The sequence below is a fragment of the Scylla paramamosain genome, chromosome 9, assembly GCF_035594125.1.
Source record: "Scylla paramamosain isolate STU-SP2022 chromosome 9, ASM3559412v1, whole genome shotgun sequence".
Classification (NCBI taxonomy): domain Eukaryota; kingdom Metazoa; phylum Arthropoda; class Malacostraca; order Decapoda; family Portunidae; genus Scylla; species Scylla paramamosain.
The window spans coordinates 4,627,584-4,642,127 of record NC_087159.1 but is presented as its reverse complement, the minus strand read 5'-3'; the positions used below and the strand labels follow the sequence as shown (position 1 = coordinate 4,642,127).

At 42.6% G+C, this 14,544-nt stretch overlaps 1 protein-coding gene across 1 annotated transcript; it reads left to right on the top strand.

Moving 5' to 3' along the window:
• Nucleotides 1-3,655: 3,655 nt before the first annotated feature.
• Nucleotides 3,656-14,023, top strand: LOC135103429 (facilitated trehalose transporter Tret1-like). The gene is made up of 10 exons (XM_064009636.1): nucleotides 3,656-3,839; nucleotides 8,738-8,851; nucleotides 9,030-9,260; nucleotides 9,595-9,723; nucleotides 10,192-10,401; nucleotides 10,801-10,997; nucleotides 11,320-11,470; nucleotides 12,347-12,475; nucleotides 13,025-13,128; nucleotides 13,553-14,023. The coding sequence occupies exons 2-10, from the start codon at nucleotides 8,770-8,772 to the stop codon at nucleotides 13,745-13,747; spliced, it is 1,428 nt and encodes a 475-aa protein (XP_063865706.1). The 5' UTR covers nucleotides 3,656-3,839; nucleotides 8,738-8,769; the 3' UTR covers nucleotides 13,748-14,023.
• The last annotated feature ends 521 nt before the right edge of the window (nucleotides 14,024-14,544 follow it).

The window sequence follows — 14,544 nt, the reverse complement described above, 5'->3', positions numbered from 1 at the left end:
TGCATCATTTTGTACAAGGCGTTATATTATTGTTATTCTCTATTTATTTATTTTATTTATTTATTTTTAAGAAGAGGATGTTCTACAATATTTCCTTTCCATTGTACGACGTCGGTGGCAAGAAATGGAACAGGAAAATTTGCGCGCACGAGAGTTTTAGAGGAAAGAGAAGAACCGAGAAGGAGAAGGAGGAGGAGGAGGAGGAGGAAGAGAAGAAGGAAAACACGAAAACATGTGCTCACTTGGAGACCCTGTAAAACAACTCGCCGCCCTCTAACATAGTAACAGTAATGGTGATGAGAGATGACGTTGCCTACCATGACAAGGGAAGCTATTTAGAAGGACTCTTGTTTTCGCCCTCGTCAGTAAATTAAATTAATAAAGAAAGCACTACTCACTACTCGCCTACGTAAGTTTCTGTATCAGTCTATATTAGTTCATTCATTTACTAACATTTCGTAGTTTTTTTCTTTTTTCCGTGCACATGCAAAAGAAAGAAAGAAAGAAAGAAAATTCTCATATCTCTCTCTCTCTCTCTCTCTCTCTCTCTCTCTCTCTCTCTCTCTCTCTCTCTCTCTCTCTCTCTCTCTCTGTCAAGGTCACGTTTTCTTACAGTAAGCAATATGTGGTTACAAGTTGCTCCTGAGCCCCAGAGCCGTAGCGGTCGCTCCATAGCTACACGCCCAGCAATATCAGGAAGCGGTGGATTGAGGAAACTTCAGCAGGAACCCTAAACTCGCCCCAGTGAATAGGTTACACAATGAAGCGGTGCGATAAGTGATTGTCCAGTTAATGGCAAACTCCGGAGATGTTAAGATAAGGGGGTACTTGAGATGGTGTGAGATAACCGATAAGTTGTTAGTCTCTTGGTCGTGGCGTGGGTGTTGCGTCTCCACCCACTAATCTGTCTGATCATGACGTATCAGCCAAGGCGGGGAAGAAAGCAAATGAAAAGCAACAATCTTTCAGCTAATCATGACCTAGAAATATGACGTTCATGATTCTCTCTCTCTCTCTTTCTCTTTAATGAAAAGCAACAATCTTTCAGCTAAACATGACCTAGAAATATGACGTTCATGATTCTCTCTCTCTCTCTCTCTCTCTCTCTCTCTCTCTCTCTCTCTCTCTCTCTCTCTCTCTCTCTCTCTCTCTCTCAAGAATGACTGCAAATCGACAGAAAGTCCGCATGTTCATCTTTTATACTTTAATCCTTTCACTGCAAGTCAGTCTTTCCCATAATCATCCACATCTTTTAAAGGACTCATTTCTTCGTTCTAGTCTCTTTAAATACGTACTTATTTTAAATACGTAGCTTGGCAAAGATGAAACCAGGTAATAGATGCTTTAAGCTGCAGAGCAGCTTAAAGCATCTATCTTTATCCATAAATTTATCTGACCTTTTAATCAACCTCCCTATTGACTCAACACTAACAATCTGGTTACTGAGTCTATTCCATTCATCTACCACTTTGCTTGATAACTAATTCCTTCTTATCTCTTTTTTAAATCTTCATTTCTCTCTTCATCAAGCTTAAATCCACTACATTATCTATTAGCCCTTTCTGAATACTAATAAAGATGGTGTAGTTAAAAACATCGGATTTACTGCGTTAACACTGTAGCTGGTAATAACAGTACGATGGTACTTCATTTGAATAACCGTAGTCGATTCTAGTGAGCGGAAATAAGACTACAGGTGTTAAAAGATTTTAATTACTCCGTCGCTCATTTCACTGCCTGTGATGTCTTCCGAAATTATATCATAAATTTTGCATCATATAATTCTGTCAAGTTTGAGAAGTCATGGCAATCGAAAAGAGTGAAATTCTTCCCCGATACAGTTGGCTGGAAACTAAATGTGGTGTTTTTATTTTTTATGCGTGTGTGCGTCCATGCAGACACCATAAAGCATCCCATGAAAATAACGTCAAAATCTGGAATAAACTAGGCACTAAAGAACAACTCTGTCACCTGATGCCAACAACTATTTTAGCGGAGTAATCGCAATGCACTGAGAAGACAGAGTGCATGCTGTCACCGTGTGCTCCCACTCATGTTACAGCGTATGACCAAGATAGTAAGATACGAAGTGATAAAGTTGATGGGAAAATCGATTAATTAGTAGTCAAGGTGTGTCGTTTCCTTGTTTCTTCGAGGTTATTTAGTGAAGGAGGTCACTCAGGTCACGGCGAATTAAAAGTTGAGGAAAGGACTCCATGCCTGACCGTGGACTCGTTAATGAAATATGATAATAAAAGCAAAATAACAACGATAATGCTTTTGTTTTCATCTGGAGGGACAGACAACTAGACACACAGGAAACATTGGTCTAAGTGTTAACAAAGAACGACCTTGGCAGTAAAAGGATTAAATATATATCAAAACGAACAAGAACAAGAAAACTAACCCTAGAATTAAGAACAGTTATAATGATACTATGTACTACACAGAGTGGGCGTGTCAGCTCTGAAAATATCCTTGCAAGGAGCGGCACAGACCATCCTTAACTAGAATGCATGAATGTTCTGCATACATAACCTCACGTGACTGGCGCCCCCGAGATATTTTATAACCACGTGCTCCTCTTAGACGCGCTTGTTGTTGATCACGTGATGAGTGTGTAGGTGACCTTCTGCGCACGTGTGGCCATAGGATGTCTGTCCCTTCTGAATGCTTACCCTTCAGCCTCTTACACATATCGATAGAAGATCAATACGTGTGTGTGTGTGTGTGTGTGTGTGTGTGTGTGTGTGTGTTTGTGTGTGTGTGTGTGTGTGTGTGTGGTGTGCCTGCCTAGTCTAGCACAGGAAAGAAACTAAGTCAGTCTACGTTCTCAGAGTTAAGTTTTAGAATGTTGTGGCGTCTCTTGTGGCCAGTCTTCGTTAGCATTCAGAACTTTGTAAAGAAAAAAAACGTATAGACACAGGAAGAGAGAGAGAGAGAGAGAGAGAGAGGTTAATTTTGTCTTTTCAGAAGTTTTCAGTGGTGCAGTACCAAAATAAGTGTCTGGAGAGCTGCAGGGAATTATGTGAAAAATTATCTAGCAGTGTAATGGTTCGTGTGATGTGGCACACGTTTAAATTATGATTTTGAACGACACTTGTGACACCAAAGAGGGTTTTCTTCTTTTCGAGTATCAGAGAGGCCAGCCAGAGAAAGGAAAAAAGAGAGAAAGAAAAGTAAATAAAGGGTCGCTCACAGTGCTATTTTCTAATAGAATTAATACAAGAAGGATGGCAAGATTAGTTTCTGACTGATTTAGAAGTTCTAATACCTTAGCGTCTGTCGTTTTATTTTTGTTCGGTAGTTGTTAATGACTATTCAAATGAAGTAACGAGTGTCGTACCGTCATTAGCAGCCAAACGATTGATCCAAGTTGCCAGATAATCTGATATACACATCCTTTGATAACCTTTTATTATTTACATTCACATCTTAGATAAAATCATGACAGCACACGAGTACACTTGTAGAGAAGACTTTGTTTACGAGCATTTATTTATTTTCCTTTAACGGATGGCCTTGGATCTCCGCTCGCTATCTGGAGGGACTCCGCGGTTGTCACTAATGACAATCACGTAACTTGGAGTGATACGTAATAGTGAGGGGTGCTGCGAGGGGGTGGGAGGGCAGTGACGAGAGGTGGCGACGCTCGGCAAATTCTTGAATCACTCGATGGATGTGGTCCCCAGCGAGTAGACGGCGGAGAGCGTGGGCCACCTTCCTTCAAGAGTCAAAACATCGTGCTGTCACTCTCGCCCGACCAACAACAAGCGCAAGACTGAACTGCCGTACGTGGTGAGGAACGTCAAGGAAGGTCAAGGAAGATATAAACAAAGGTTGGTTGATCCTCAGAAAGTTTTTTTTTTTTTTTTTTTTAGCAGTTTGTGATGTTGAGTGCACCAGGATCTGTGCAAAGCTAGTCACGACACGAAATATCTCCCATCAAGTTTATTTTTTATGTATTTTACGAATTAATGAACATCTGTATGGATCATATTGTATCATGGTGCTTTATTGGTAAAATGTGTTAGGACAGGGGTCCTTAACCTAGGTACACGTTCCCCCCAGGTGTACGTGACAGGTCTGTTATAGGACCTGGACAGACCAATGAATTCACAGACAATTACTGTTGTTATTAAGTAAAGTACTGATGAATTCATGAGCACATTTTTTTAATAGATTTCATATTCTGACAGATACATGAGCAGATTTTTCGTCATCACACAGCGATAAATTCGTAGATACATTTGTTATTGTTCACTGATGAATTCCAGGACGCATATGTTATGTTCTGGCTGCATTCTGGGTACAGGGTACGTGGCCAATATTGAAAGACTTCACTGGGTACGTAAGATTGAAAAGGTTGAAAACCTCTGGATCAGGATGTAAACAGAACAGATGAACTAGAGCCTGGGAACTGTGTCGTGGTGGCCACTCACTGCAGGGGACGATGCCCACTACCTACTTTAGACAGAACTCTCCCATTTGATCAGGCGCTAACCAACATGGAAAACGCTTTGGTTGGGCAGCTTGTAAAGTGACTGTACAACCTGCCCTTTGTGCTTAAGTGGCATTCGCAAAATAGTATTACCGTCTTGTAATCTGACTCGTTGCTGCTACTACCGCTGTTGCTAATAATGATGTTCTTGTTGTCGCTGTTACTAATGCTACTGTTGCTGCTGCTGCTACCACTACTACTACTACTACTACTACTACTACTACCACTGCTGCTAATAGTGGTGTTTTTGTTGCCCCTGGTACTACTACTATTACTACTACTGCTGCTGCTGCTGCTGCTGCTGCTCCTCCTCCTACTACTACTACTACTACTACTACTACTACTACTACTACTACTACTACTACTACTATTACTACTACTACTTTCTTCTTCTTCTTCTTCTTTTCTTCTTCTTCTTCTTCTTCTTCTTCTTCTTCTTTTTCTTCTTCTTCTTCTTCTTCTTCTTCTTCTTCTTCTTCTTCTTCTTCTTCTTCTTCTTCTAATATATGCTGGTTACCACCCTAACTTACAAAGATAGCGATGATAAAAAAATAATATTAAATTTGTTTATTCTTACTTGTTGTTGGTGTGTTGAGAGAGAGAGAGAGAGAGAGAGAGAGAGAGAGAGAGAGAGAGAGAGAGAGAGAGAGAGGGAGGGAGAGAGAGTAAAGTAACTAAGCACAAAGAGCCTTGCATAGAATTAGTCCATAAATGAAAGCGGTATATTTAGCAGTTAGCGTCTAGCGTTGAGTTGCCCACGCAGTATGACAAGAGGGGTCCTGGTGGGGAGTGGGGGTAGCTTGATAACAGTGGTCGCTTGATTACTAAGGATTCTCCATAAACTTTACATCTTATCTGGGTACCTTTAGTCTCTCTCTCTCTCTCTCTCTCTCTCTCTCTCTCTCTCTCTCTCTCTCTCTCTCTCTCTCTCTCTCTCTCTCTCTCTTACAGAAATTGTAATACTTTTTTTTGTTGCCTTCTAGTTTTTGGTTTGTAGTCTTTTCATTTAATTTATTCCTATTCTGTTTTATTCCTTCTTTTTTGTTTTTTGTTCCACGTCATTTTATTTTGCTTCGTGTAGTGTAATTTGATTTTATCCCTTATCAGAACTCGATGCTTCTTGATAAAATTATGATACGTGGCGCTATGTAACCTCGATGATGCGACGCCAAAACAACAAACAGTCTCTCTCTCTCTCTCTCTCTCTCTCTCTCTCTCTCTCTCTCTCTCTCTCTCTCTCTCTCTCTCTCTCTCTCTCTCTCTCTTAAACAGACAGCAGCGATGATTATTAAGGTACCAGTTTCGTTACTAATCCCTGAGTCTTTCGGATGCAGTGTGTGCGACAAAGTACCGCCCTGTACAAACGTTGATGTTTTCCATAGTTACGCTCAATGCTTGCTGGAGGGCCAGTCAGCTCCTCAGGGCTCCACTTGACTTAAGCAATCAAAAGTAAGGTATCTGGTGACATGTGGGTGACTGCTCCTCTAGACCAATCCTGATAAACACATGCCTTTGACGGGTCCTTTGAGTGCTGGCCACGCTGACCACTCAGAGCGAGAAAGAAGGGCAGGGACGATGATGGGTGAGACAAATATATTTATTATCAGTGTTTTTTGGGGGTTTTCCGTCGCAGCGGTTATTTATTCTTGGTTCTAATCATATATTTTCATTAAGTTCACATTCTTATCAACGCTTCCGTATCTTCTGAAGTGGTCGGCTGGGCACGTCTTAGGTTCCTCCGCCGATGTGACAGATAACTAGTCCTCAGGGGACTGACAAGATTGCCTCCTAATAAAACTAGATTTCCCCGTCTAAAGATATTAAATGAAGAGACGTGCACTTTATTTATGGGACATCATTTAACACGCAGCCCTTCTTACTGTTGTTCGTCGGTATATCATAGTCAAATCTTGCCACTAGCTGCAGCATTCTGAAAAGCAGAGTCAGTACTTCCCTGGTGACAACCTGTCGAGGTCCACAGGTATCTGTTATTACTCGTACTTCACCGCGTCCTATTGGGTCCTCTGTGCGAGCTTCCTGACTGCCTCTCCACAGGTCTATCCTGTCCACGCGCTGGCATTCCTGCTGACACTCAAACTGTCCCGCACACTCACCCAGTCATTCACATCCATCCCTCACTTGTTGGTCAGAAACTAGCTCAGACATTTGTTCCTTCAGATCTCATGTTGAGACCCGTAAACGCTACTGGTGTGCCTGTCGCTGCCACCACGAGATCAATGTGGCTGGTGTGGAGGTGAGCCAGACCTGACACTGCCACAATCATTAGGACTTAAGATATTTGATCGGTTCAATGAGGGTGTTCACTAAGACGAATACAAGGACTCCGCCACCGCATCAACCACCACCGTCGTAATCTATAACAATTTATTTTTATTTCTATTTATTTATTTATGTATTTTTATATGTAAACACCTTGAAGATATGGGTGAATAGCTCCTTGTAAGATATAAATGATATAAGTTTTCCTTGTTATAAAGAACACCTGAGGCAAGAAGTGAGTGATAGCTCGGAGAAAAGTGAGAACATTATCTGACTGACTGACAAGATATCGGAAGCGTCACGTCGCACTTTTTACTCTACTGCGTACTTCTCTCCTCTGCTTACGTGTTTATGATCTCTTTCATCTAGGTTACTTAGTCTTGATTTTTGTGGAAGAAAATTATGCCGTGTTTGTAGTGAACATGAGCGAGAGAATGAAGGATAACATCAGATTCACTCGTATGTTTATTTAGCGTCAGTTGAAAATGGACGGGTGCAGAGAGAGCAGGATACTAGAGGGTGGAGGGAGTGAGGTGAGGAGGAGGGAGGATATCTGTTTACGACATTTAAGTAGGAAAAACAGATAAGCAGACAGATAAACAAACACGAGGAAAGAAAATAAATAAGTTTTTTTTTTCTTGCTAACGACAAAGTTTAGGATTTTTGGCAAGTGGTTGTGGTGTTGAAGTGCTTGAATATACAGAGAGAGAGAGAGAGAGAGAGAGAGAGAGAGAGAGAGAGAGAGAGAGAGAGAGAGAGAGAGAGAGAGAGAGAGAGAGAGAGGGTAAAATTTTATAGACAGGATTGTAATCATAACCTCCAAGTTGGCGACCACGATTCTAGCACGTGATCCTTGAGAATGTGAATGCATTGCACACACACACACACACACACACACACACACACACACACACACACACACACACACACACACACACACACACACACACACACACACACACACACACAGTTCTTCCACCATTGTCTCAGTCTCGGAACACTTATGCGCATCTGCTCTTTCGTGAGAATTATGGCAGTGGCTCTCTCCCTTGATATCACAAACTGCTACTTGCACTCATAGGTAGCCAGGGAATTTTCAGGGTTTGTTCTTTGGTGTTCATCTGGAAACTGGAAGAACTGCTCGTCATTCCAGAAGAGAGAGATCCTTGCATGAATACGAACCTCGCTTTGTGCAGTTATTGGAAGTAGGTTCGTATTTTGAAATGCTTTGCTCTTTCACCACGAAGTCTCCAAGGGCCACAAAGATGATTAGCCGGGTTCTCAAGACTGTTTCCCCTGTTAACAAGGCAGAAGTCGTGCTAATCTGCCTCTAGAACCGCAAAAACACCCTTAAGAATTCGCATAATTTTAACTAGAGCCTTTTGAATGTAGTGGAGGTGCGGCGCAAAAAACGTTTCAGAATATGGTCCTTAGGCTCACTTTCTTACACGCTTCGTTCTCTCATCAAGACTGTCTCCAAAGGTCACATAGGTGAGTGTTCGAGTTTTCATGAGTGTTCTGCCGTGTGATGATGTTGAATCCTTGTTAAACCATTACTACAGTCATGGAATTACTTAAAGACCACTTGATGACTCCTGCTACAGACTGTGAAATGTAAGAGGTAAGACGAGGCTATGTTTCAGAGGACCTTCCATAGAGGTATGCCTTCTGGGGTCTTAAGAATTAGTTTGATTTTCTCGTTCTTCAGGAATTTGGTCGGGCACGAGAGACGACCCAAAGATGAAACTTTTCTGTCGTTGTTCAGTCCTGATAATAATTAAATAACATTAGCGTCTTCATCTGAGGGAATAGGTTAGGTTAGTTTAAGTTAGGTTTAGGTTCATTCGGTTCATTAATTTCACTGCTAATCTCTTCATTGTGTAGACCATGATTTGAAAACAGTCAGTCTGGAAATCAGTAGGCTAGGTCCTTCATGTAAGTTCCTTTTCCTTACAGTTTGTGAATCCAGTACAGAACACGACGAAACCATGAGTGTAACCGAGATGCCAACGGCGAATGCGGGGTCGGTCAAGCCGGCGCGCCTCATCCAGTACTTCACGGCTCTCTCAGGTAAAGGAGACAGAGAGCGTGTGATTGACTTAGCTTCACTGGATACTTGGAATATAGAAGGATAGTTTGATGCAGTTCCCTTAAGTTAGTGCCTTAAAAGTTTGGTACATAACTGTAATGATTTGCATCACGATATTCACCCGCGGATCAAGCTTGGCAATTTTACTCCTGTGAACAGTGACGATGGGCGCCTTGAGTTTCGGCACAAGCATCGGCTTCACGTCTCCTGCCGGCCCAATGATGAACGAAACCCTCAGCGGTGAGGAGGAGATGATGTGGTTCAATTCCATCATCAACATGGGTGCCATGGCGGGCGGCCCGATGGGTGGCCTCCTCATCAACGTGGTCGGCAGGAAGGGCTCCATGCTGGGTTCCGTGGTCCTCAGCCTATCGGCGTGGCTCCTCATCAGTGAGTGTTGGCATTGTGCAGGTTGAGCAGGACAGGGAAGATAACCAGAAAATAAAGTCGGAGAAATAAGTGATCATTTTAAGAGTCTTGTACTCTAATAGCGGCATCTAGCAACGTCAAAACACTGCTTCGGGGTTGTTTCTGAATCCGATTGGCCGAACTTTATAAATCTGTTGTCATCCATGTCTAGCACATACCCGGTGTTGCATCATTGTCTATAAGATATGAATTAATGGTGAGGAAATTCTTTCATCTTGACCTCGCATGCATAAAGAAAGAACCAGAAAAATAAGGGTCCGTAAACAGCATTTAACTCATGCTCCTCCACCGACAGTCTTTGGAAGGAACTTCGCCTCGCTCCTCAGTGGTCGCATCATCGGGGGCTTGTTTATGGGCATGACCAGCCTCGTGGTGCCCACCTACATCGGGGAGATGGCCTCAGCTGACATTAGAGGAGCGCTGGGTAAGTCATCACAAGAATCAATTAAACTTAGGAGCCTACTTTAGAATTACGAGTACATAACATCTGCTTCATTGCTGGATATGTAGCTAATTAAAAAAAACAATTCGATACAATTTGGTAATTAACAACAGAATATCCTTTTGCCCTATAGACTTTTTTGTACTTTAGTGAAAAAAATTACTGTTGATTGTTTGACTGTTAATGTTAATGTTAATATGACTTATTACTTCGATTTTATTGATAAAGAAAAATAAGTGCAAGCACTGCAAGGCATCACCTACTCGACCACTCCTTTTTGCTGTCAGTAGCGTCCACCAGAATGGCGAGGAAACCTTAAGCTATCACCGAACCATTTGATCAAGCTTGAATAGGAGCCACAGCAGTCAAGTTCACACAAACTGGATAGAACATGGGGAAGTGAACACAGTAAAGGGAGCAACTCTTAGCCCGCGTCTTTCCTCCCTGCAGGGTCTGGCTTCCAGCTGATGGTCGTGATCGGAATCCTGTACGCGTATCTATTCGGCGCTGTGATCAACAACTGGCGGGTGCTGGCGGTGGTGTGTGCCATCCCCGTGGCCATTTACGGAGTGCTGGCCTTCTTCGTCAAGGAGTCGCCGACCTACCTCCTCTCGAAGGGCAAGGAGAAGGAAGCCAGGGAGGCGCTGCAGGCACTCCGAGGTTAGTGCACACACACACACACACACACACACACACACACACACACACACACACACACACACACACACACACACACACACATCCGGTACATCAACATGAGAAGGATCATCAAGAAAACAAGGGAAAATAATGAGTGACGATGAAATAAATGGATAAATGCTGAAGCTGAGAACATAAGAACATAAATGTATAAGAAAAGTTGCATGGAGTCAATAGGCCTACACACCCACCAAGCCATCCACTCACACACACATAGTTTTTCCTCCTTTCTTTGACATTGCAGATAAACATCACAAGGAAAGCTGAATGAAGTCAGTACGTTCACACACCCATCCACACACCCACCCACACACACACGAAGTATTAACACAGCTTCTCTTCCTGTTTTCCGCACATCAGGCAAAGAATACAACATCGAGTCTGAGTTCAAAATGCTTCGTGAGACGCAGGAGGCGCTGACCCGCAACCAAGTGACGTGGCGGGACCTGATGCAGCCCCACATCCTTAAGCCCGTCATCATCTGTCTGGTGGTCATGGTTTTCCAGCAGTCGTCTGGTGTCAACGCCGTGCTCTTCAACCTGGGGACGATCTTTAAAGTAAGCAAGACTGGAGACATCCGTGGGAACATACGAGTACGTGGCGAGAGAGAGAGAGAGAGAGAGAGAGAGAGAGAGAGAGAGAGAGAGAGAGAGAGAGAGAGAGAGAGAGAGAGAGAACACCCTGTTTCGATGGATAATATGGAGACTGACGATGAAAGATGTGACAGCGAGACTTACTTGCCATGCTCCCTCACTGACTGACTGACTGACCTGCCTGCTTACTTACTTGCCTACTGACTGACTGATCCACCGACTGACTGAGCTACTTACGTGCTTAGTGATTTAGAGACACAGCTAATTAAACTATATCGTTCTGCAGGAGGCAGGAGTCGGCTTGCCTGAGAACATCAGCGCCATCGTCGTGGGCACGGTGCAGGTGGTGGCCACAGGCATCGCCGCGCCGCTGCTGGACCGCGCCGGCAGGAAGATTCTCCTCACGGGTTCTGCGGCAGTCATGGCAATCTCGCACTGTACGTGTGGCGCGTCCGTGTCTAAAGAACAGTCCACGTTACTTTCTGCCTATTAGCTCTTTGATATCCCAGCCATACATTAGGAAAACAATAGCACATTCAATTCATTCATTCATTCATAATTTAATTTCCTCATAATAAAGAACAGTCCACATCACTCCCTACCTAACTGCTCTTCTATATGCCACCCATACATTAAGAAGACAACAGCACACTCATTCATTCATTCATGAACTATTTTTATTTCCTCTCCTTGTTTACATTTGAACATAAGGTGAGAACAGTCTACATCACTTCCTACCTAATCGCTCTTCTATATACCAACTATACGTTACGAAAAACAACAGCACATTCATTCATTCATTCATTTATAAGATCATTTCACTTACTCTCCTTTGCATATGAACATAAGAAAAGCTGCAAGAAGCATGTAAGTTATCCTGATTATTAAGCCAGAAGATTTTGCATATGTCACCCTTGTTATATCTCCTATACCACTTATTAAGACCTTTATCAGATTCCTTCTTATCATATCCCTCTATCATGTATGGACGAAGCATCTCAGGATTTTGCATAATGTCACCCTTGTTATTAAGACCTCTATCCGATTCCTTCTTAACCTATCCCTCTATCATGTATGAACGAAACATCTCAGGATTTTGCTTACTCGTTATATTCCCTATGTCACATGAAACCTTTCTCAGATCACTTCTTAACCTACGCCTTTATTATGTATGGACGAAACATCTTGCTTATGTCGCCCTCTATGCTACTCTATGCTGCCTCACTTAAATCCCCTCTTAATGTACCTCTCTATCATGTATGGGCGAAACATTCTCAGAGACATTCCATGCAACTCACTTTTCTCCACAACAGTTGCCCTGGGCGTGTTCTTCTACCTCAAGGAAGAAGGCGAGGCCCCGGGATGGCTGCCCCTCACCTCGCTCATGGTTTTCATTGCTGCCTTCTCTCTGGGCTACGGTCCCATCCCTTGGGTTCTCATGGGTGAGTGAAACTTTGTTCAGGATCAAGGTGTTGCTTCATAATTGCATGGATATGTGGATACAGGGGTTCATAGACAGGTGGACTGATTTGTTGCTTGTTTTGTTTATATTTGGTTACATACGTAGGTAGATAAATAGATAGATAGATAAAAATAGATAGACTGCTACATTTAGATTGTTCAATAAATATCTGAGAGAGAGAGAGAGAGAGAGAGAGAGAGAGAGAGAGAGAGAGAGAGAGAGAGAGAGAGAGAGAGAGAGAGAGAGAGAGAGAGAGAGAGAGAGAGAGAGAGAGAACCTTTTACTCAGTTATTAGTAAAAGGCATCAGTTCCTCCAGACCCCAGAGCAAATTTTTAGATAAGCATTGAATAACTGGCACGCACTAATTCTATACTCGTGTCTCATTTGGGGCGAACATAAGAAAATATGGGAAGCTGCAAGAAGCCATCAGGTCTACACTCCCATGTCCCTATATATCAAACATGTCTACCTATTTCCACCCATCACAGAGCACCTTCCTGCCCGCCACTCACATAATTTATCCCTCAGGTGAGATGTTCTCCCTGGAGGTGCGCGCTCCGGCCAGCGGTCTCGCCACGCTCACCAACTGGAGTGTATCCTTCATCGTCACTCTTGCTTACGATCCAATGAAGGTGAGAGACTCGCTCCTGTAGACAGTGTTATGATAGGGCTATGAAAGGAAGCAGCTAGTTTTATTATTTATTCATTTACTTATTCATATAAAAGTGAACAAATAAAGAGCCTTCTCGTTTCGTTGCCACTTCTCATAATAGCTGCGTAGAGAATGTGGTTGAAATAAGATTGGTGAAGTTATATAAGTACCTCGAGGGATGCCTTGATACTCCTCCCTTGCAATAGTTATCAATGAGCAAGGCCGGGAAACTCAGGCAGACTGGCCACTGCATAAATTTACTCTCAGAATTCTGCAGTCTACACTATACTGACTTTTTATTAGGAGGCGTTTGGTGGATGTATAATTATGTTGCATATATGTAGTTGCAGGAAGGGAATACACGCCTATTGCTGAAATACACACTTTTAAACGCATTTTTCCAGGTGGCAATGCACGAGTACGGCGCCTTCTGGTTCTTCGGGGGAGTGTGCACGGTCAGCACGTTATTCTGTATCTTTGTGGTGCCGGAGACGAAAGGCAAGACGGTGCAGGAGATTTCCGCGTATTTCGGTGGACCCGCGGTGACTCAGTCCCAGGAGAAGCCCGCGAACGAGGAGCGAAGGACGGAAGTGGTATAGCCAGCAGCCTTTGTTCCATCAGTGTTGCCGCCATCTCTGCATCGTCAGCCGTCCCCTCTAGCTCTGTCTGGTCTATGAGTGATGCACGTCTTTCGCTCCTGAGACACTCCCGAGCTGAGGTTTCATCATCGTCTCATCAATGTGTTGTGTCATTTTTTGTTTTCTTTATTTTATTTTTACTTTTCATTAGTGACTCATCACCGCCGTCTCATCGTTTCCATATTTTGTTTTATTTTCTTGTGAGGTTTTCATAAATTTTGTTAATGTACATGTAAAGTTATTATTATTATTACCTTCGTGTTTGGAGTTCAAATCTGAGATAGGTGAACAAAATCTTGCATATACAGTAACTATATTGTCAAGTTTTATTTATTTATTTATTTATTTTCACTTAAGAAACTCCTCTGTCCCTGACAAGAGAGAGAGAGAGAGAGAGAGAGAGGGGGGGGGGTAAGGTAAATAAATGAATAATTGAATAAAATAAATGCACGACTTGATTTATACGCTTAGTAATCAAGGAAGTATCTTCAGCACTTTTCCCGTCATGTGCATATTCAGAGGCTCAAATGGTGTCGCTATTTTTTATTTATTTTATTTATTCATTTATTTATTTTTTTTCAAACTGTTTTCTGGCAATTGTCTTATGCTATCACTTCATCTGTATTCTGTAAAAAAAAAAAAAAAAAAAAAATTCAACACCGGCTAATGAATGGGATGAAAAAGAGTAAGAGCAAAATGGTAGTTATAAGATTAGGTCACGCAGAGGTACAGTGTACATGGTACAAGGTACAAGGTAC

Bases quoted from the DNA above. Each gene is read 5' to 3' on its own strand.
- LOC135103429 (XM_064009636.1), top strand. From the start codon at position 8,770: ATGAGTGTAACCGAGATGCCAACGGCGAATGCGGGGTCGGTCAAGCCG. The intron at 9,724-10,191 runs GTAAGTCATCAC...TCCTCCCTGCAG, and splicing joins TGACATTAGAGGAGCGCTGG to GGTCTGGCTTCCAGCTGATG. The intron at 10,998-11,319 runs GTAAGCAAGACT...ATCGTTCTGCAG, and splicing joins ACCTGGGGACGATCTTTAAA to GAGGCAGGAGTCGGCTTGCC.